The sequence below is a fragment of the Alligator mississippiensis genome, chromosome 3 (genome assembly GCF_030867095.1).
Source record: "Alligator mississippiensis isolate rAllMis1 chromosome 3, rAllMis1, whole genome shotgun sequence".
Taxonomy (NCBI): Eukaryota; Metazoa; Chordata; order Crocodylia; family Alligatoridae; genus Alligator; species Alligator mississippiensis.
Genome location: NC_081826.1, coordinates 13,743,104 through 13,766,646, shown reverse-complemented (window position 1 = coordinate 13,766,646; position 23,543 = coordinate 13,743,104). Strand labels below are relative to the sequence as shown.

Below are 23,543 nucleotides of genomic sequence, written 5' to 3'. Positions count from 1 at the left end.
AGGTAATCGGCCTTTGAGTTCAAGCAGCTGGATTAATAAAAGCCAGGGATAATTGCTAATGGGACACTAAACCCTGTTCAATGCTTAAAGCATTGCAGTTCTAAGATCTGCTAGTTTACGTTAAGAAGAAATCTAGACACTGTTGCTTGGGGTCAGACTAATGAGCCAGCTAATCTCATCTTCTGTCTTTGATCGGTATCAGAGGAAGCCACAAAATCCTCATAATGGGCAATAATGTAATGACTTGGGCATGCGAGAACTACCTCAGTTAGTTATTGGCAAGATTATCCCCCAAACATGAGGCCATATAGTCTTAGCCTTGCTAATGTTGTTGCTGTGGGTATCTGTATCGCTTGCATTATTCATTATTAATATCTAATCATTCTTTGCATCCTACCAATCTTTTAGGCCTAAGAGTATTTTACGGCAGTGAGTTCATTAATGAAGAGAATGAAAAACAAAACATAATTCACCTTTTCTTTCTTCACTTTGATTTTGCGAGGAACTGGAACATACGTGCTGTTAAAGAAGAGAATACCCGAATCAGTGAAAGTCAAATGGGATATACACTTTAAAGTGAGGAAAGCATATAATTAAAATCAATCAGCAAAGTCAATCACTGCAACCAGCACAAGATCAATACATGTATAATACCTGAGAACGATAAATGTAACAAACACTGGAAATGTAGCGCCATTTCAGTATCTCATTCAATAATTAATAACTCAAATGAATTGCACGTTAATGGCTCAGGTTGCTTTCAGCCTTGTGCTTGGCAAAAATATATTTCACCACTAGGAGGAGACTCCTTCCCTCCTAATAGCCCTGGATGAGGATTCACTGCTTTCAAAGTAAAGGCATTTTTCATGTATAATGGCATCTTCCTGCCTCCTTCCACCCACATGGGGGTGGAATATGGCCCGTCCGCCATCCCACCAGCATGTCACTCCTCTCTTCTTAAACAAATGGGGCAGACACAGAAAGTTGCCGGGGGCTCGTAATGTAAAACTGCAGCTCACGCTCGTGATGCTGTCAAAGCTCAGAGCCCCGTCTCGGAAAAGAAAAGCCTGTTCCCCTCCACATCACATGCACGGTCCTGTCTGGCAGGATGCAGCTGTGCCAGGTCACGTGTGTGCTGGGTTGTAGATACAAACACATAGAAAAAAAGTCTCTGGGGGGTTTTCCCGAAGTCAGAGAGTCCTGCAGCGCTCAGTTTGTGACTGTTCAGAGCACACCTATGGGTACAGGCTGGAGCTTTTACTTACACAGAAGACCGGTCCTTGCTCTGAAGTGAAAAGCGCCACGGGAATCTTTTCTTCCTATATGTACTTTAACTTTTCCAAGTTTTTACTCTTGCCTACCTCCATCTCTTTATTCAGCCCCTGCCCATTAGCATTTGTGTTTAAGTCTTTCCCATGTACGGGGTGTTTTCAAACATCTGCTGCTTCCCAGTCATTTCCTTGGACTGCAATTCCTTCCCAACCCTCTTGTCTGCTCTTTGAACCCTTCCCACTGCAACCAGAATTTCCACCTCTCTGTGTAGCAGTGTCTGTTACCCAGGCCACAGAGGGCCAGATTTTCAGAAGAGCCCAGTTCCCAAAATGCCTCTTAGCTTAACTCATCCCGGAGTTGTGGGAGAATTCAGCATTTCCAAATATCCGTCTAACCCCCTTGAGACTGTGGCAGCGTGGCATGTCGCGTTGCCTTCCCTATCCTGAATCCTCCAAAAATCTTGCACTCCTCCTCATAACCCCTGCCCCTCATCCTTCTGGTACCACTTTTGGTAGCTAGCCTCAGTCCCGCTGGTCAAATAGGCTCAGCTAACCTCAGTCCCACTGACCTTGTTGACAGCTCTATGGTCTTTTTAAAGAGATGAAGGCAGGGGGCTGGACTTGATGATCTGTTTAGGTCCCTTCCGACCCGAGCTACCATGATACTATGAAAGGGACAAGCCAATAGCCATGTTTTGTGGGTAACCAGCCAGGTACTAATGGAGCCCAAAGCCAACCCTATGCTATAATCTAACCATCTCATCATTTATCACATATCCACCTTTTTGCACCACCTAAGTGGTGATGAGACCTATGGATCTGCTCAATCGACTGTTAAAGAGAAACATAAGCAGGGACTGAAGGAAAAAGCGTTCACATTGGAGAGGGATTTTTCCAACCATTGTGACCAGCCTGCAGTCCTCAGGCTGAAATCCCATAAGATGATGTAAAGGAGAAGGGATTATCTGTTTGGAGAAGCAGCCAGGCTTTAGTTATGGCTTTTGAGGTGCAGCCAGAGCCACTCTGTGCTACAGGAGGACAATAAAAGCAATCCAATGATGGGGGCTGAGACGTCCAAAGGCACACGTGTCCAAAATGCATTCTCTTAGCTGTGTTTTCAGAGCACGACACAGTGGGTACCCAAGGGACTCCTACCCTCGCAGCCTCCTCTATTTATCCGTGGACTTCAGGGAGGTACCTGCAAGCAAAAGCCCTGGTCTTATGGCCACCAGGTGCTGCCCGGCAGATGTGCGCCTTGCAAGCTCTTTGAAAAGTGGGGCAATGGCTGCTTTGAAATATAACGGAGGCACCTCCAGCGGCTGCTTCTGTGCGGTTTATTGTTATGCAAATATTGGTTAGCTGATGGTGTTTTTCAAAGCACCGTAATACAAGGAAACAGCACTCTATGAATTAATAAACAACAACAACAACTAATTTACTCCTCACTCAAAGCCTATTGTTCAACGAGGCAGATTAAAGGATTGCACGATGTTTTGTAATAAGCCTCACAAAGCTGCAGGCGGAGGGCCGGGCTGCCTTCAGGCACAAGACTCGAGTAACCCTAGGCACCGGACTCGGCTCATCTGACGGGGCATAACTAAGGGCCCGATCCAAAGCCCACATCAATCAGCTGGAAGCTTCCCATTGGTGTCAGCAGGCTTAGTTAAATAGCATAATTATCATCAAGAGAACTTGTTCAAAATCTCATAAAAATGACAGAGGCTTTGTTTTGCTCCTTTTCAAAATGGACTGGGTTTGTTTGTTTTTTTTCCTCTCCCTCCCATATTTTCTGTTTCTTAACTGAAGCTTTTGTTTAAAAAACAACAACAACTGGTATTTTCCCTGAACTTGGAAAGGGAATTTTCACTCTTAAAACCCCCCAAACACGTGACTGCATTTACAGAGAAAAAGTGACATGAGCAAAAGCAACCATATAATTAGGAGGAAAAAAAAAAATACAGGACGTTTTGAAGAAAATGTAAATTAATCTGCAAAAAAGTTTTCATTTTTGGAAAAAAGACCATAATTTGCCAAATCACACCTCTCCTCCCCATCTTTTCTTCAGAAAAAAGCCAAGCAGCTCTGATCACTGGTGGGTGGAAGCATTTGTTTGCACATTTTAAGTCTTTCCTAGTTTTCTGTGACTCAGGCAGGGACCTTAGGGAAAACGCTGAAACATTTCACAATTCCTCTTAACAAGAAACTGCTTGACAGAGGCTTTGCTCTCTGTGTAGAGCAGGGAAAGAGGAGGTCGCCGTTGCTGGGTATTCCTGAATGACCCCATGGGGTCGTGACTTATAACCCGCCGTCCTCGGTTGTCCAGTACTGTGACAGCCCAGCACAAGGGAGGGGATGCGGACTGCTAGCGGATGGGTGGAAGTGAATGAGGTCAGTTCCCATTCCTAGTCCCACTATCAGCATAGTTAGTCACTGGGACAGATGTCCATTAAGCTCTACTATCAGGAAGAAAATCTAGGGGACTGAGACTATAGGAATGTGATCCTGATAGCAAATAAAAATATAATGAATCATATAACTCAGCTATGAAAAAGGCACTGGAAGCAAAGACATGTTCTGTATACAAGATAACAACTAGCTATTATTGGGTCCATTTTCAACAATTTAATTAGTTTCAGCCGGCCCCCGAATCCTGGGGAAATGCAACAGGGATCAGGGAGCAGCAATTTTCCCCTCACCAGGGGTATCTGAGACACAAGGGGAGGGGAGAGCAAGAGACTCAGGGCACATGGGGGACACGGTGTTATTGTCCATTTGTTCCCTGTCTGCCCCGCTTTTTTGTCCTTACTTCTGAGTAACAAAGAAAAACAGAGATCTGCCAGAGGCCTCATGCCTCGGCAGAGTTGATGCAGAGCTACTTAAATTGAGCTAGAGACCCTGTTTGCAGGTCCTGGCTCCAAGCATTTATAATCCTCGAACACAAATCTTGGCTCTCCATTCCTTAGTGATGTCCATCAAGCCTGACCGACACAAACCTTTCTCAATTGTTCCGATACCCCTTTCATTTCATCATTTGCCTCTGCACGGCTTGTGGGGAGAACCATCCGTCTCCCCACTCCGTGTGCTCTTTCTGAAGGCAGGGATGAAGCCGTGCCTGAGGCTCTGCTTGTGGCCTCGGTCCAGCAGACTGGCCGTGGTGGGAGTCCGAGGGCCTGCTCTCTAGGACCTTCTCACATGAACTTGACTGGTCCCCGGCTCCGGTGGGTCTCCCACAGCAGCTCACATCCTGCTCAGCATAAGCTCAGAAAGGGGCTCTTCAATAGCCGAGTCCCTCCTTGCAACCTCAGGTGATGTTGCAATGATCTTTGTGTGTTTGTGCGAGACAGCGATAGGCTGCTTTTGCCTGCCACACCTTCCTTGCACCTCTCCTCTTTGCTGTGACAGCCCCCGTCTCCTCCCCATTTCGTGGACCTGCAATTAGCCGCAGCTCTAATCTAGTCCTGTCCTGAATGAACCGGCTGCCTGGATATTCAGGATCTGATATGGGATCTCGCCAGACTGTTTGAATGGGAAACAATTTCCCACCAGCAAATTAAAAATGCACAAGAAAGATGTCCCAAACACTGAGTTTGCTGAGGGAGGCAGGAAGGAGGGAAGGGAGGAGAGGATAGACTTGACAGGGAACGGGAGATGAATGGAGGGGAGACTGAGTCCAAAGAAACTCTCCAGTTAGATTAACCCATCAGCAGGACATCCCCTCCTTGTACTGCAGCTGAGCTTTTCAAGCTAGAACAGGGGTGGGCAATTATTTCGGGCAGAGGGCCGCTTACTGACTTTTGGCAAGCCATTGAGGGCTGCGTGACAGGCAGCTAGGGGCAGATAAATATTATTATAAATTTTTTAGGGGCCCCGCAGGACAGATAGATGGCTTGGCAGGCCGCATCCAGCCTGCGGGCCGCATTTTGCCCATCCCTGAGCTAGCATGATACCATGTGGCAGAGCCTGCTCCAATACCCACTTGTGGCTTCATGCAGGGGAACCCTCCAAATGTTAAACCACTTCACTCTCGCAACACCCCAGGGGTGCAGGCTAATAAGGGAATTTTGTCCTTTCTTTTCAGAAGTCAAAACAGATGTTAGGCAGCACGTGGCCCTGGCCTAATGAGCTGAATCAAATGGTTTGGGGTCTCCACATGCCTCTGCTGTAGATACGCTCCTTCCTTCATGCCACATCCATCATACCAACCCAATAATGGTGTTGACGGAGTTGTCGATTTTAAGTATTTTGATGCGAGACACAACAGGCACATTTCCCCTGTGGGTCCACAGCAGGAGACTTAAATGACCTGCTGAAAGTCAATGGCAGGGCACGAGGCAGGGGAAAGGTCAGTGGCAGGATGCCATTTGAAGAGCAGGGCACTGAACCTAGGTGTAGGCTAGCACCTTGGCCACTGGGCCATCCTCCTTGTCTGGTCAGGCACTGCATGACCTTCAGTAAGTTCCCATACCTCGGTGTGGTTCAGTTCCCTCATCTTAAAATAGGAATGATAATGTTGAGAAGTGTGTGATGTGGCCGATAAGCCTTGTCAGGCAGCAGCAAAGTATTAAGCGGGCAGCCAGCTGCTGCCCAGTTGGTACATAAACCCATGATGGCCACAGAGAGGCAGGGAGATGCTCAGGCTGAAAGCCAGCCAGACAGAGGCCCAGCTGGCTCGGCCGCCGGCTGACTTGGAACAGGCCAGCTAAAGGCAGTCAGGATGAAGAATGGACAGTCTGATGACAGGCAGAGGCCTGGAGGGCTATACATCTGGAGGAACTTATGAGTTTGGATGATGTACAGCCCTAGCCCAGGGAACCTTATTCAGATGTGGTGTAGAATTACTCTGGGAGAAATTAGGGATAAAGCTACACTGATATAAGTACACCAGCGTAGACATCATCTGTCTGCAGCAGATCATGAGCTAGACTTTTTCTTGAGGCAAACTATAAGTTACCTGCTCCCCTGCTACCTAACGCTGAAGCACTGTAACAACAACGTCTTGTGTGCAACCACCTCTGGATAGCTGCAGGCCTGTCTCCTCTGCATCCCATGTGATTTATATTGCTGTACACAACTGATACAAATTATGCTGGCATTAATATGGCATCTCTCCAGGCCCTGAGAAGCTAATGGAAGCCAGCAGCTTCTCCCTCCTTTTGAACTAGATCAGAAGTGTCAAACTCATTTAGTAGCCCTGAGGCAGGATCCAGACCATGAGGCTCCTCGCAGGCCAGATCTACATCCAGCTCCAGGGGCAGGGTGAGCTGGAAGGTGTCTCAGAGAGCCACAGGCCTTAATGCTGCTGTCACTTGTATCCCAGTCCTGCTAGGAACCCCACGGGCCAGATGACAGCTCCATCTGAAGACCAGATGTTTGATACCCCTGGACTGGACCGACGCTACGGACTTGAAACCACTCTGGGGCCAAGAAGAAAGTGGGGTGAAGGCAGGCTAGGAGGTGGCAAGCAATGTCACTGGTGGAATTAGACACTAGAAGTCTCCGTTTCACCCACTGAGGCGGAGGATGCGTGACCTAGTGGTGTCCCCTCCAACTGGTGGACTCCATGAGTAGACTTCTAGGCTTGAGGGTCTGAAGGAGAAAACAACACAGTTCCCACCTACTAAATGCTACCTGACAGGAGAGAGGTGTGGAGCAGCCACTATGAGTCACTCTGCCCAAAACAGCTCAGAAAGCCAGCAATTACAGCAGGAAGAGACAGGGACTGGTTATTTATAGTGGCAGCAAACATCCTCTTCCACTTCTCCACTTCTGCTGAGCCGGGGACAAAAGTGGGACTTGTTCTGAACTCCCACACCAACCTCCCCCCACAGTCAGGCTGTTATAAGAAAACAAATCTGCGGCCAAACTTGAGGTCTGCAAAACTCCTGGTGGCTTTGCTGGGATCCACAGAGGCATAAAAAGAGGGAATTTATCTCAGAGCGGTTTGGTCTGGTCTCTCTGGTGCAATCACACGAGGTGGTAGAGGGGCTCTCCCCACTTTTTCAGTCTGAGCACCGCTGGCCTCACATTTACTCACTGGTTGATGGTGCCTGTGGTGAGAGCGCTGACAACCCAGCGCAGGTCCAGGGTCTTGAAGGGGATGACAATCATGCTGACATTTTCTGGCAGTTCTTTGAAGCTCTCGGGGTAAACGAAGTGATGGGTCGTTTTGCTCCCGACGTCCGATTCAAACCCAACAGTGGGAGCACGGTTCATCCTGCCACCCAAAAAGAAGAAGAGAGGGAAAAAACATCAGGAGGAGAATTGCATCCGTTGTTTCCCTGGGTGCTTGCTGGGGAGGAGGGGGGAGAAAAAGAGTCACTGGGCTCAAGTCTCATTTATGTGACATGCAGAATAAAGGGGCTTTAAAGTAGGTTTAATTAGCCAGAGGGGGGTAATAAAGAGGCCATCACGTAAGCTGGAATTAGGCACTTGGTTGTTTTCTAATACATGGAAGAATGTGACTGTATACAAGGGGCTGTAATCTGAAGGCAAAATGTGCTCCACTTTCATGAAATCACATGCAGCACTGGTGTGAAATGGTAAATCTGTCTATCTGATGAGCCGAAGCCATGCCAGAGTACCAAACGCTGGGCATTTCTGCTGTTCTTATTTGCTCTAGTGAGTGCCTTATTCTGCAAGGATTTCAATAGCGTGACTCACAAAGTAAGAGACTGCTCCGTGGGAGGCAAAATTGTGCCCGTTGCTAATTAAGGTGAAAGGTCTGTCATTGCTACACACCCTGGCCTCAGTCACGCTGACGTCACCAATGCACTAAGATCAAATACAGACTAACTAGATATCACCATGCTTTCAAGGAGATAAGCAGCACTACCATTTTACTGCTGAGAGAAAGGAGACACAAACCAATCGAGTGACTTGCCTGGATCCACACAGTGACTCGGCACCAGATCCCAGACTAAAACCCAGGTTCCTTGGCTCTCAGTCACATGCCCTAATCACTAAACAATGACATTAATCCATGAGCATTAGCAAAGTAAACCTCACACAGTATAAAACTCAGATGGTTTCAGAGTGTGACAAATTGGAGCGGTCAATCTGGATTCAGTGAAGGGGTGGTTTGAACCTTGAGTGAACCTAGCTCCTTTACAACGGGGGCTCCGAATTTGGGGCTTTCTTTTGAACTCTAAACACAGCCAGGCTCCCAAAACATCCCCAGGCTATGCTTCTTATCTCAGGATGATTAACGTGTCTGGGCCACTGGTACATGTTATTTTTGGCATGTTCACCTCCTGCCTAGTGGTAACACTAAAGGGCTGGGTCTTCACTGTGGCTGCCTATACATGCATTTTAATTAGAAAAGTTCCCAGAGAGCTGCTCTAATTAAAACAGCTCGCCATCACATGTATTAAACCCCTGCGTGTTCCCAAGTGGCCATGGGATGCTTTACCTAAAGCTCATTCGACAAGGTTTAGGGGGCATGGGGGCTTAATACAAGTGATGGCGGGGCACTGAGGTGATGCTGGAACAATTCGAATCAGAATGTGAAGTGGACTTGATTAATCATGAATGATTATAATAACACGGATGAGCAGGTCTATAGGCAGCCTGCCTGTCTTTTTACCTCTGGACTGCTGACGTGCTCTAGTCATCTAAAAACACAGCTTGTAGAGCATCGAAGACAGGCATGCCAGCTGCCACTGCTGAATTGAGCATGGCTCTACCTCTCAAGGCTGCACTCAGCACCCTTTGGTTTGTGTATGGCCCCTACTGTGTTCAGCAGGCGCTTGTGTCCCCAAGGGTGGGCACACGAATGCAGCCCAGTCAATCCAGAGAGGTGGAAGGGTATTCTCGAGCTGCTTTGGTCTCCACTTGTGGATGTGCTTGTGTCGGGGAGGGGGGGAGGGATCTTTCAAATTGCTTTCTACAAGCTCTGATGCTTGAGTCCATGACACACAAATAATTAAAGGAAAGCACACATTCTCACAAGCCCACTTACACGCTTGAAAATTTAGATCCAAATTCTGCTATGCTTTCACTCGCATATAGCTCTCATGAGGTTACGGGTGTGTAAGCAAGTCAAGAAGAGCTGCAGTCCATCAGTTAATGGACGAGCCCTGGATTTAGTTTAGGTGTGACAGAAACTATTCCAGCTCAGTCAGCTGGGGCCTTTATGGTGGAAAATTTCTGTCAATGTAAGAAGATGCCAGTGGATAAAAGAAAGGATGGGCTGTTCCTTATGCACTGACATCATGGCAGGTTTCAAAGGTCACTGTCCCTTTTTTTGACCCTATAGGGACAAAGTTCCAGATTCAGTAGAAAGCCCCATGTCATCTCAAAGGCTCTTCCTCCTGGGGGACTGCTAGTCTCTATTGCACCTGAAACAAGGGGCACAGTGATTACAGATAAAAGGATCCAGTTCAAAACCACACAACCATCTCCTCCCTTCCAGTGATAAAGGGTTATTATAAATTGTTGTCTCTCAAAGCAAATGTTAGTGTGTGCTGCTTCCTCATTATCACCATCAAGACAATTCCCTGGTCCTAACAAGGCCTGCAGTCATGTCTGATTGTACTGATTCGAACATATCCCAGACGCGACGCAGCACTGGATGGAACATGGGAGCGGTCCAGATATGTCTGGAAAAAAATTCAAGTCAATCTTTCCTCTGAGTCAGTAATGAATCAAGAGTGTCGCTAGGAGTTACCATACTGCTCCTGAGACATAAGCAGATCTTATGAGTGCTGTATTCAATGAAGTTCCCCTGGCCGCTTTGCAGAAGCAAGGTCATTAAGCTGGATATCGTGGGAACGCTCCATTTTGGGTAGTTCGATTCTGACTACCTAAATTCCCCTGCCACTCCAGTGTGATATATTCTTACCATGCCTGGTGATGCCATCTGTTATAAAACAACTGCAACTGCCCCGTTGTTTCCTGCCTTGATTTGTGTTTTGCTGTCCATGGTGGAACTGCTTCTATTCCACTCCAGAAGTGAATGAACTCTGGGTAGAGGTTATACTAGGGTAAGTGAGGGCAGAATTTGATCCAGGGTATTAGCTTAAAGTTTGTAAAAATCACTTACCGGTATCAAATGCAAATACTGTATTTATTTAAAACCACCATATTTGAATGGAAAAGCAGACACAATCAGCCAGCGCCCAACATCAGTTACAGAGGTTGCCTCTGTTCCAAGCAGACCGAGGCCAGCATTTGTACAGTTAACACGTGGGGCCACATTCAACCCTCATGAAACTAGTGCCACCAGGAGTCACACCAGCTCCCAGTAGCTATACAGGGAACTGAGGGAGCCCAGTGCCGTGCAGGATCTGACCCATGTGTGCTTCAAAGAGCAACACAGATTCCCAGGTCTGTGCTCAGGGAGGCAGTAATGTGTGTATTGGTAAGGGCTCAACTCTGTCCTCATGGAAGTCAACTTCTAATTACTTTCCTGGGAGTATGATGAGGACCCAAGCCTAAAACTGCACTCTGCCTTCTGCATCCCAGCTGCCTCACAGGATGCAAATCAGGGCTCAGCTGGGCCCTAAAAACACTGGCAAACCTGAAATGATGGAGCCAGGTCCTTCCACCTCCCATGGACTCACCTGAGCACAAAGTCATGGCTGTCTATGTCTTGGCCGTAATGAGACTGCCGGAGGTTCCCGGAGTTCCCCACAACGGCACACCTTCTGCACATGGAAGAGCTTCTCTCCTGCAGCTGATTGCCATCGCCCGAAATGGTCTCAAACAGCTCCTTGATGGTTTCATTAATATTCTTAGGATTTTTCTCTCCTTGCAGTTTCTGTTGGGAAGAACAGGAGTGCTCTGGGTTATGGATGCTGGGAGCTTCTGGCAGAGGAAGATGCTGCTGACTGCTCTCTTTCTGACTGCTACATAGCTGTGCTAATGGCTTGTGAAACACTGCAACACTTCCTGGACTGAGGAGGACAGGATGGGAGTTCCTGCTCCCCAGAGTTTTTAACCTTATTCCCCCCCGACTCCCTTCTATATCCTCGCTCGTCCCCTGGTGATTGTGGGACACCTGGCTTTCTCATCCACAAAGCACAGTGCCTCCGGCTCAAGCACCCAGCACTGAATTTAGTCGGGCACATACCTCCACTCCCCAGCTTAATCTGGTCTCTGGATCAGATTTCCTCCACTGTGACAGGCTGTTCACACCCCTCCGGTGTGAATGAACAGAGCAGGTGTGGCAGGATGAGCGGTGGGCAGAGGCAGCACAAATCCAGGAGGAAGGAGTGGCCAGGATGGGTGGGGAAGAGGGCAGAGCACATGCTGCTCCGGCTCTTCTGGACTGAGGAGGAGGCGGTTTGTAGCCGAGTGGAGAGCCACTCTAAAGTAGAGCCGTGCCAAGAGCAACCCGATAGGTCTTTGCTGCGTCTCCCGCCTCTAGAAAGCGCCCATTGTCTCTGCAAGGAGATTCCCTGCTAGGGGGGCAGCGTGCTACTGCAGGCAGGAGTCAAGGGCTGCATACCATATGCCCCTCCCTAGGGAAGTCGTGCTTCTTTTATTTGGGGACCTGCTCTGAACGAGCTGTTAGTTCAGTAGTGCCTTCATGGAAGGGTACTGCTGAACCCATGAGAAGTGCTGCTGTGCGGGCCTTCCTGTGCCTTTCCTCTTTGCAAGGCAGGACTGGGGCTGCTGCACGACCCCCCTCTCACTGACTACATGGAACTTGTGCTCCCAGTAAGCCCCGGGTGCGCTCCAACCAAGAATCAGGGAAGGGGGGTAAGGGCCCCTCCTTCTGTTCATGTGCCCAGTGCACAGGCCTTGTCTTACAAAAGGGGCACTAAACCCTTAGCCCGCAGGCCAGATCCAGCACCCCACACTGGATCCCAGAGATCTGGGACCCAGAGATCCCCATGGATTGACGGAGGGGCTCTGCTACCAACGTGGCCCTGAACACTAGGGTGAGTGTACATGGTGTCATGGGCCCCCATCCTGGCATGTGAGGTTGGACGCAGGCAGTGTGGGCCCCGGGTGCATCACACCCTCAGATGCACCGTCACCGCTTTAATTTGGGAGGCACGATTCTAAGCCCCGAGGCCAAGAGTTTAACAAGAGGAGATTAGATTTGTATAGGGATAACAAGAATATGTCTAATCACAGCAGAGATCTATGAAGCGACATAACCCTCAAGTTCAGGTCATAAAGATGCCTCTGATTAAAAGGGTCAGAAAGAACCTCTCCCTGGGGGCAGTTTATTTCCTACCTGGTTTATTATACTTTCCTCTGCAGCCAGGTGCCCTGCACGCTACCGGAGACCAGATTAGTTGGACCACAGGTCTGAGCCATTATGACAGTGCCTTTGCTCCAACATAAGCAGAGCCCTTCTCTGACCATCCTCAATATTCCCTGCGGTATTTCAGTGCAGGAAAGGAGGTGGCATGAGCGATTTCTGTACTTCCCCCCATCTTTGTTTAGGCTGCCATTCTGCGGAGCGGCACTGTGGAAAAGCCAGTTCCACCATTGGGGGTAAGTGGTGAGACTCACCCAAGACCCAGGAGAAGGCAAGATGCAGAGTAAAGCCAGAGTAGTCGACATTAGCACTGCGCCTGCCCAGCTCATTCTGCCAGGTGGGCGTGCGGGCACGTGCCGAGAGCACAGGCTCGGTGACGAGTTTATAAATCCAACCCAAAATGCATTTTCAAAGCAAATTTCTTCATACGGATCAGAAGGATTTAAGAACAGATCCTTCAACCCAAACCCACAGAAATGAATGGGAGTCTTTTAATTGATTTGGCTGTACTTGGCATGAGGCTCTACGTCTACAATGAATACGACCATCTCTGAAGGAGCTTGTTCTGGGTTATCTGAACACACACACACAGACATTTCTCTCCTCGTTCTGCAAACTTGAACTTGCCCTTAGGTTCCTAAGAAAACTCCATCTCTTGTTTTTGACATCCAAATCTTTCTCCAGAAAGGCACCCTTGAGCTGATCGTGTACCCGAGAGAATTTAGACCACCGGGTAATTTTTTCAGAATGTCCTAAGCACCTGAAAGTAAAGAGACTGAATGACACTGTTTCTCGAGGAGAACTGAAGCACAACTAGAGGGATGCAATGGGTGTAATGATCTTTTTATGTCTTTGAAGGGTTAAAGACTGACTGGAAAACAGAGGGGGACAGGGCCCTCTATATACAAACTCTCCTTTCTGTTCTGCTGGCATGAATCTGGAGTGATTTCACTGAAACGGATTTGATTAAACACGGCTACAGAAGCCAGCAGGAAATGGGAATTCATTTCACAAGAACCAAGGCTAGAGGGGATGTCATTACAGAACAAACGCATCCAGTGCCCCCTTAGTATGAGCAAGCTGCTGGGGCTAGATAAACCTAAAATAGAGAAACGTTCCTGTTCCTGACCCTGCAAACATTGTCAACGCTGTTTCCACATCCTTATCGCTCGCTGCGATTTGTTTGTTTTTTTTGGACTGAATTTCCATGCTTAATCTCAGCACAAAACTGATTGTCTCTGGAAAGTCCTCGTAACTGAGTTAGAACAGCAAGGCATAGTCAGCTGAGAACCTGCTGACTCTTAAAACTTTCAACTTTACGTGCGGGAAATTGTTACTGAAGGCTGCTTGCTGGCTTGGCTTGGAAATCTATTTCGACGTAGCTAAATCACAGGCATTTCAAAAGTCAGGTTCTCACGGATGAAATGTCTGACAGTCCCAGGGTCCCCGAGTCAACGCTCCACCACGCTCCATGGCGGCACCCCCAGTGCTATAATGCTGCACCGACCAACGTGTCAGGAGAAAGAGGGAATCAAATAGTGCTGATTTCTACATCCGGCTGACCCTCCAGGCAAGCTGTGTACAGGAACAGCAAACCTGAAACCTACTCGAGTTTTCAGAAGAAAACTGACTTACAAATAGTCTCAGATATGCATCTCCTACGTCTGAAATACCCTATCTGTGGTTTAACAATCACATCTCCCTAGAGTCATTTGCGTATGCTTTCCATCTCCTTGATTGCTCTGCGAGGCACGCAAGCAAAAAGGCCAGCTGAAACGCAAATGCTCTCAATCAAAGGAAACAGGGGAAACACTCCTCTTCATGTCTTGTTCCTTTTCAGGCCGCTGGCTGGCCAACACCTTTGGTACCGTGTCAGGTTAAGCCCAGTGTATGAGACAATGCCACCCACCCTCATAATTGGCCACTTCTGCTGCCCAGTGTCGCTGAATCCCTTTGCTACATGAGCTGAGTTCAGTGGCATGTACCCCTGTAGGAGCCCACCTTGGTGCCAGCAATGACCCCCCCCACCTACTCCAGGACTGGTGTTTATACCTCTCCCCTTCCCCGAGTGCCACTCCGATTCCCATCCCCTCCACAAGTGCCACGATACTTCTTCTTGCTGGCATGCCCTTTAACTTGGTGCTTGGGGCTCACATACCGAATGCACCGGCCTCCCGTGCAACTTGCCATTGTGACTGCACCATCTGCATGCCATGCCTGGGCTCACCGCGGAGAAACAAGCCACTTGTCCCTTGTCTGGGCAATGTGGCAAAGTAGAAGTCACAAGCTGTCCACGCTGTCTGCTCTGCCTCCTGGCTGGGCTTGTGCGGGGAGTGGGAATGAGCGGGTAGTTCTTGTTTCTGAGCTCAGGAAAGAAGGAGAGCGGACAACTTGAAAGGGTCCCGACTTCTACTCCTGCCTCCGCCAGTCCTGATCTGGCCTTGATCTCCTCCATGTGCAGCGGTCTGAGGTGTTACATGGCACAATGGCGATTTCACACTTCTAGACCAGAGCATCTTCATTAAACACTCACACTCTCCCTTCAGCTCCTCTCTCAATTTCTCCACCTATACACTATGGATAATCTTGAATATGCCTCAGAAAGCTGCTGTCAGGACTGATGTGTGCACTGTGTTCTGTGCTGGAAAAGTGCTCGGTAAGTCTTTCCGTTAATTCTGTAGATTAACACAGTGATGTAATTAGCAGCTGTGCCAAACACTTCTCGCTGAATTTTACTGCTGCAGCTACATTTGCAAATTTGCTTTGCCGCCTGTGTGTTTTAAAAAAAAAATCCAATCATTTTCCAATGATTTAGTAAATTAATTTGCAAATTGTTTTACAATGATTTTGAGATTAATGCCCGGACCTGAGCGTAGGTTACCAGGTTATCAGACAGCAAATTACAAATCTAATCCAGAAACATGCTGGCTTATGTTCTCCTCCCTTGTTTGATTTGTTAAGTATTAACAGTAAATCTAATCCAGAACCCAGTGAATTCAATGGGAAGCAGCATACTCTAATGCTGGACTGCCACTCAGGAGTTTGGGGTCTGTTCCTGGCTACGGCCTGGATGTATTGTTTGATATGGGGCATGGTGCTTTACCCGTCTAACTCTCTGCTTCCCCTCCCTCCTCTTGTCTGCTTTAGTCTGTACAGCAGGGGTGGGCAAAATGCAGCCCGCGGGCCAAATGCGGCCCGCCAGGCCATTCTGTCCAGCCTGCAGGGCCGCTAAAATATTTAGAAATTTTATATTTATCTGCCCCGAGCTGCCCGTCATGCGGCCCTCAATGGTTTGCCAAAACTCAGTAAGCGGCCCTCTGCCCTAAATAATTGCCCTCCTGTGCTGTACAGGCAGTCCTCAACTTATAACGTTTTGAGTTACAACGGTTCACACTCACAACGCTTATAAATTGACACCCTGTTTCACCTTTCTGATATCAGTTTTGACTTTACAACGTTTGACCCGATGCCACGCCACGCCAGCGAACAAGTTTGCTGCGTCGCCCATCTCCCTGGAGAACATCTGTCCAAACTTCCTGGGACACCTTCTTTAAGAAAGCAGACGAGACTCCAGAAAACCCTGCAGCCAAGACTGCTGAGAAGACTCCAGCAAAAACCCCTCGAAAAGTCCAACCAAGAGCCCTTCAAAAAGTCCAGCAAAGCCACCTCAAAGAAGTCCTTCCAAATCAGTATGATTGCTATTTACAATATAAATAAATTAATGTAGTGATATTACTTATTTATAATTGATTGAGTACAAAATTCTGGGTTATTTTTGGTGAAAATAAGGTATCGGGCCTTGGTTCAGGAACCAATCCCCTATTTATAACACTGTTTCCTGTGGGAAACTTGGTTCCGAGTTACAACGTTTCGATGTAAGACCCGGTTTTCAGGAACCAATTGTGTCGTAAGTCTGAGGACTGCCTATGAACACTTTAGGGCCAGACTGTCTCCTATGATGTATGAACATAACATGGATCTAGTAAAACAATGCACTTTCTTAAGATAAATCTGCGTGGCAAAGGCAGTGTGTGTGGGGGTATGCATGTGTGTGTGGAAGGGGGGGGCATTTGATGCCCTTTTGATGAGTCTTTTGGTTTCCAAATCTTTAAAAGATCCTATTTTCAAGTTTTTTCTCAACAACCACAAGAACTAGTTAACTGATTTTTTTGTTTCAGATGAGTGGCAAAACCCAACCAAATGTCACAAAATGCATGATAAAATCTTGGTCACGCAGTAGTTTATGGACTATGTGTTGCAGTTAAAAGATTGCCAGGGGAACTTTGAATCTGAAGTATTGCAGCTTTAATAGACTGATTTCAATGGAGTCCCTCTGCGTTTACAACAAGGTAAGTCAAAGCAGAGGCTGAACTCTTAATTTTTTATGTTTCCTGACCTGCAAGAGCAAAACAAAACTAGTCCCCAAAACACTTTAAAGAAAAGCTAACTTTGACGTTGGGTCCCTATAGGCTTTAGACAGATGATGGTGGCCTTTCCCACGGATTTTAGTTCTATGTTATTATGCTTCAGCCTAAAAATATGGACCCGGCTGTTACTGCTGCCTTATCTTTAGGCTAACTCATACAGTGGAAGCATACCTAGCATTTCTGTAACAGAGAAAATACCATTACAAGTAAGTCAGCCAAAGAAGGGGGCTGGGAGGCAGATATAAACAGAAAAACATTGCATCACACAAGAGGACCTGCCAACTTTCAAACACAAAGGCTCTTGCACTCCTTTTAAATGTTATGAACCTATTTAATTAGGATTAAACCTTGTGATGTGTACAGGTGCCCCTTTGGGATAACATGAGAAAAGATTCACAGCACAGGAAGCCCCAAAATACCTTTTTGAGAAATAAGGTTGGATTTTTAACCTGAGTTACAGTAAGTGCAGTGCATTTTCTGCAATGGACCGTAGAGCTGAGTGTGGGATATGACTGCACGTTTTTTAGTACGGAGGATTGCCTTGTCAGCTTGCTTAGATGAAAGCAATGTAAAAAAAGTAACAGGGCATTCAAAAATGCCAAACTGCTTTAAACAAAGACACAACAGATTAAATCGTCGTGTTTCACATGCCTGGGAAAGGGTGAAGAAAGCCTGTCTCCTGCTGTAGACCTTTAGAATACGTTTGACCAAGTTATTCATAGTATAGTGTTTTAGTAGGCCTTAGGAGGCTAACTGTTACATTAGCATAAGTTAATTTAAGAAAAAGCAACGTGAGAAAAATGGAACTAGGTTACTCGGTGTGAAATGCTTCTCGGAAAACTAGCTAGTCTCAGAACATCTAATCTTGATAAAGGGATTTTGGTTGGTATATACCATCTTCATTAATAGGATGACGTAATGATATCTTTTTATTACCATATTTGTCCATGTTTCTAAGATCATTTTGTAAGACTTTACTATGAAGAAGGATAAAAAGAGGGCCGGTGATCCAAAATGTGTTCCTTTTGCATTCTGTGCTGAAGTTCACCCTGCAGATGTTCGGAGGATCCTGTGCCTCTTAGAACTTAGTCTCTGTTTTGGGTAAGATCCTCTTGGCAGGTTGGCCACCTATCAGGACTCTTAGGATTTGGGGGTTTAGATTATATACAGTTGTAAGTCTGTTTAGTTCATAATTTATAACTGCTTCTAGTTTTATAATTGATTGTAAATACATCTAGGTATGTCTGTATTATGCATTATCTGTATTGCATTCTCATTTATTTGTTAGCCATCTTCGTGTCTGCAGCAGTTTAATAAAGTTTGCTGTGTGATCACTTCATAGAACTACTTCTTTGCTGGGTAAAAAAGGGCTGGTTTAACATTCTTCCTTGGTCCTTTCACCTCAAATATTTGTCAATGTTTTCCTAAAACACTCTTGGTTTTAAGACAAAATCGGCAGGTCTCATGATGCAGTGCTTACTTATACAAACAACCCTTACTTCCTAATAACACATTACACATTAGAGCAATGGTGGAAACATTGGGCCTTCCGACTGCAGGTTCCTCGGGATGACGGCTATCTTTGCATCTAGCACAGTACCAAACACCTCATTTGTGTCGATCAGCAATAAGTTATAGTTTCACAGATAGATAATATCTCCGCTGCAGTCACAATGGCATCTAAATTATAGTACCAATAAGACAGGAACCCAGCCCAACTTGCTACTTTGCAGCCTCTGTTCTCCAAAAAAAGAACTGAAAAAAGCTACTATCAAAGCACGAGCACTTCAGTAGCCATTTTTTTCTAGCACTATTATATTAAAAAAGTCAGAAATAAGTAAGTTGGTACAACAAGTGCCAATTAAATTCGGCCATTGCCTTAAGTTGTAATGCTCCCTTTCGGGCTGTCAAGAAATTTTACAATCACTTTCAAGATCAGCATAGATTTAAGAGGCTATCAAAAAATCCATTAACATAAGAACCAAGTCCTGTCCTCAGTTAAACAGAGCTGTGTTTCAGACGAGACATAAAAATGGAGACCTGGATTTTTCTGGCTATTAAAAACTAGACTTAGGCCACATATTTTTGTCTGACAGTACATTAGCCAAAAAAAGGAATGTTGGGATGACCAAAATTTTCTCCAAATGTAAGTTGCATTTGGCTTTAAAAAAATTGGGGAGAAAATTGGAAAAGTAAAAATGCCTTGTGTTGACATTTTCAAACAAGATACTTTGACTTTTCATGTTGAAGTGCTGTATACATCTTGCAATTCACCTAGGTCGTTAAAATACAAAATAAAACAAAAACAGTATGGAACATTTTGAAGGGGTTGAATTATTTGAAAATTTTCGTTTTTGTTTTTTTTTTGGCTGGCTCAAAATGATTATTGTTATCATTTTCATTTCATGACCCTCCTCTCCACTCAGCGTTGGTGAGACCCCAGCTGGAGTACTGTGTCCAGTTCTGAGCGCCACACTTCAAAAAAGATGTGGAGGATCTTGAAAGGGTCCAGAGAAGGACCACAAGAATGATGAAGGGCCTGGAGGACAAACCTTATGAGGAAAGACCAAGGGACCTGGGACTCTTCAGCCTGCGGAAGAGAAGACTGAGGGGGACTTGGTGGCTGTCTGTAAGTATGTAAGGGGTGAATATCAGGATCTGGGAGACAAATTGTTCACTAGGGCACCTCACAGGAGGACAAGAAGCCATGGCCATAAAGTGTTAGAGGATGGTTTCAGGTTGGATGTAAGGAAGAACTTCTTTACGGTAAGGGTGACCAGAATCTGGACTAGACTTCCCAAGGAGGCGGTGCAGTCTCCAACCTTGGAAGACTTCAAGAGGAGATTGGATGGACACCTTGCTGGGATCATTTGATCTCAGCAGTATTCCTGCCCAGAGCAGGGGGTTGGACTTGATGGTCTTTCAAGGTCCCTGCCAGGCCTTTATTTCTATGATTTCTTCTTTCTTCTACCCATCCCTCTCCAAAGTTTCTGTTCTCCCCACTCCCAGTGTGACCACTACACAGAAAATCCAATGTTGACATGGCTCTATGAAAGACCCCAGGACATGTTTTATAAAAGTATGGGCTTTCACAATCACAATAGGAGCCAGGTTCCAGATGACTACTAAATTCTGCTTCCTTGGACTCCCCTGGCAAGTACAGCAAGACAAACCTGGTGTTATTACAATCCTACATTACATATAGGGGGGCCCCCTCTAACAAAGACACTTCCTCTACCAGGTCACAGCTTAAAAAGCTCTTTTTTCAGGGTGGATGTTACATGGAGAGTTACATAAAGGACATCCTCCACCGAGCCTTAAGGGTTTAGCTCTGAAAACAGTACGCCATCATAGGACAATTCTGTCAGCTGCCGAGTACCTCCTGAGAGGTAGCAAGTATCCACCTTAGTGCAGAGTTCAGTAGGAGTTGGAGGTGCTCATCATCTCACAGGATTGAACCTGTAATCAGTAGGGCTGTGTGAAATTCCACCGAGTGTTTCGTTTTGAAGCTGTTTTGATGCTTTTTGAGCTCGAAACAGCAAAATCAAAACGAAACAAAAAGCTTCTAGACAGTTTCGAAATGAAATGAGGGCACTCGAAATGTTTTGAAAGTTTCGAAACGTTTCAAGTTTCAAAGCAGCCCGGTGGTGGGAGGCAGGCAGAGCCAGGGCTGCGCTCCGAGTGGCTCCGCAGCCCCGGGGAGATCAGCCCGGCGGGGAGCGCAGCCCTGGTTCTCCCCACCTCCCGCCACCGGGCTGCGCCCCAATCAGCTCTGCATCCTCGTGACACTCAGCCCTGCAGCGGGGAGAGCCAGTAGTAATCAGGTCCCTGCTAATGCAATGTTTATACCTAAACTGCCTGATCTGCTGCTTGCTTTTTGTTTCATTCCCTGTGCTTCCTACCCCATCTGCTGCTCTGCTTTCTGCTTCCTGCCTGACCTGCCATTGTGCTGCTTGTCCCCTCCCTGATTTGCCATGTGTCACACATACGGAGGCGGCCTGTGCCATTAGTGACATGCGTGCCTCTGGTTGGCCACCCTTGGATTATATTAGCCAATAAAACACTGCTTATTCTTATCCACATGGCATTTTTAATATATTTAACCCGGTTAAGTTCTGAATCCCTGTAATACCTTATGGCAGGGAGTTCCACAAGCCATTCTGCAATATTTTTTTTTCTTTTTATTTAGTCCCCACCTTAAAATTATCCAAGGAGAACATTAATACTCACAGGATGCCTTGGCTGCTTTTAAATAGTGTACGTAAGATAAGCATTATTACAAATATAAGCTATAAAAAAGGAATAGGCACAAAACAAGTTCAAGATTTTAAGAAGAATTTTGTAGTTATGGGATTGTATTAAGATCTGAGAGATTCATGTTCAGGTCTCAGCTCTGCCACAGACCTTTGTGTCTTTGGGCAAATCAGCGTGTGCATATCGGAAAGACAGGAGCAATAACACCAACTTTTTCTCCTCTTTGATCATCTTGCCTATTTAGACTGCAAGCTCTTTCAGTGGGAACTCTCTCTCACTACCGGACGGTGCCTTGGCCCTGTTATCAGGCAGAGACCTCTAATTATTACCTCAATACAAACAAATAACGATTATGGTACAATAGCAACACTGGCGCTTGCCCAGCTCCCTACTTACCAGCCACCACTTGTAGCTGTCTGGAGAAATCAAGGTGTTTTGGGTGGTCAAGAGAGGTTGCATAGTTTGATTAAACCTCTCATCAAACCACAAGGAAAGTCCCAGCTCAGACACACATGCCTTGCAGCTGCAGGGTCTCCTGGGGTGTTTCATCAGTTTTTTGAACTGCTCCGAAAACTGCATAACAATCTGCTGGGGGGCCCAGGTGACCATGGCCTCATAGTGATTGTAGTTCAGGAAGAACGACATCGCCGCTATGAACACGAAGAGGAATGAGAACATTTTCAGATGCCGCCTCCTCATGGTGATGGTTTTCCCTGGGGGGCTCCTTGGTCTGGCCAGCAAGGTGTGACACAGTAACCCAGGTTAAGGCAAAGAAGGAGTTTTATTATCAGAAGGTGTTCAGGCCGAGCACTGCAATTCAGTTACCTCTCTTGTTAAGGGGCAAGTCTTAATTTTGCCCACAAGCGTCAAAAAAGAAAAAAAAATGGATTTTTTTTTCTTGACTGGTTCAAAATTGTCCCAAATCTCTCATCACACCATTACGGTTTCTCCCACGGAGCATTTAATCAAAACTGATAACTACAGTTTCCTTTTCCCATTCCAGCAGATCGAGAGGTAATTAATATCAGTATCAGAGCCTGAGTTTACCGAGGAAAGCCAAAGGGCTAGACAAAACTTCTTTTTCCTGAAAATGGTTTCATTCGTGTGCGGTTGATTAGATCATCTCATGGCCTCTGTCCCAAGCGATAGAGACGCCTTCATACTCCTTTAAGCCGCAGAGCGTTGTCTGCCACCTGCACAAAATCACAAAAAGAAAACGCATAAATTCTTGTGGTTCGCTTTCCCCACCCAACAGCTTCAGATTATCTCAAGAACCCCGGAAATAAAAGCAGATACAGCTTCCAGGACTTTGCACAGTGAGAAATTTCACGGTGGCCTTTCCAAAGGGAGGAAACGTCAGCCTATAAAAGCTGAATCTCTGTCCGTTGATTTAGCGGTATGTAGCTAAGGCATCTTGGCCCTTTTTGATCACAGTGTGCAGACACCGTGCTAAATCAGCTCAACACCTTCAACTGACCTTGATGGCCACTAGCTTCACCGAGTATTTATAACTAGTAGCGGAGGGAAGCAGAGGGCAAAGGGGCTGGGGGAGGGAGAGTCAGACAGACAGACAGACATGCACCCACTCCTCCAAATGACATGTTCTCAGGGTGCCGGCCGGCCTTACGATTAACAGAGCTGCAAGCAGGATCAAGGCTGTCAGAACAGGGAAGGGGGAAGTCAAGCAAGAAGTTGCCTGCGCTCTGCATATGCTGATGCACGAGGTAAGGAGCTTGGGAAGAAGCTCCTTCTACCATCACCACCCCTGGCCTCAAGAGTTTAATGGGGCAAAGCCCCCAGTTGATGCCTAATTTGTTTTCTGCCCTAGAGACTGAGAGAGACCCGTAGCTTTTTTCGACTGCCTGAACGCTCGACGTTTCCTCCGTATTTGTAAGAAGCCAGCACAGCGCTGATCATTTTTCAAACCTTTTTACTGAAAAAAGCAGACAATTTTGGGGTGATAAATACAGTTTGCATTATTGGAATGTGAACGTGTGTGTGAAAGCGCCACTTTAAAATAACATTTCCTATAAAAATGGAACAAATAATGAATTATTTAATACACTGAACAATTTAAAATAAAGTGGGGGAAGTTTGTTATTTAAAAAAAAATGAAAACATGGAAAGGGAGTTCCTTTTAAACCCTTTAATGTTACATTGGCATTTCAATTTTAAACTAGCTCGGCATGTGTCTAACAGGTCCATGGTTATGGGAGTCCAGTGTATTTCACAACACAAGGCCGCGAGACGAGCGGAGTCAAGCGTCAGGGACTGCCCAGGTCAGGGAGTCAGGGCTCCCAAGTTCGTCTCCTGGTTCCTTGTGCCCATGGGCAAATAGCTGAGGCCAAAATGCTTTTAAAAGTGATGGCCAAGTTGGGG

At 46.5% G+C, this 23,543-nt stretch overlaps 1 protein-coding gene across 3 annotated transcripts in view; it reads right to left on the bottom strand.

Moving 5' to 3' along the window:
* Positions 1 to 23,543, bottom strand: part of ST3GAL1 (ST3 beta-galactoside alpha-2,3-sialyltransferase 1) — a 118,120-nt gene that overhangs the window by 11,645 nt on the left and 82,932 nt on the right. For all 3 annotated transcript variants that reach the window (XM_059723721.1, XM_019481782.2, XM_006276527.4), the window contains 4 exons: positions 21,561 to 22,357; positions 10,832 to 11,028; positions 7,306 to 7,485; positions 474 to 519 (listed from right to left, as the gene is read on the bottom strand). In XM_059723721.1, the coding sequence (XP_059579704.1) occupies positions 474 to 519; positions 7,306 to 7,485; positions 10,832 to 11,028; positions 21,561 to 21,863 (726 nt within the window). In that variant the 5' untranslated portion in view covers positions 21,864 to 22,357. The remainder of the gene's footprint in view (positions 1 to 473; positions 520 to 7,305; positions 7,486 to 10,831; positions 11,029 to 21,560; positions 22,358 to 23,543) is intronic.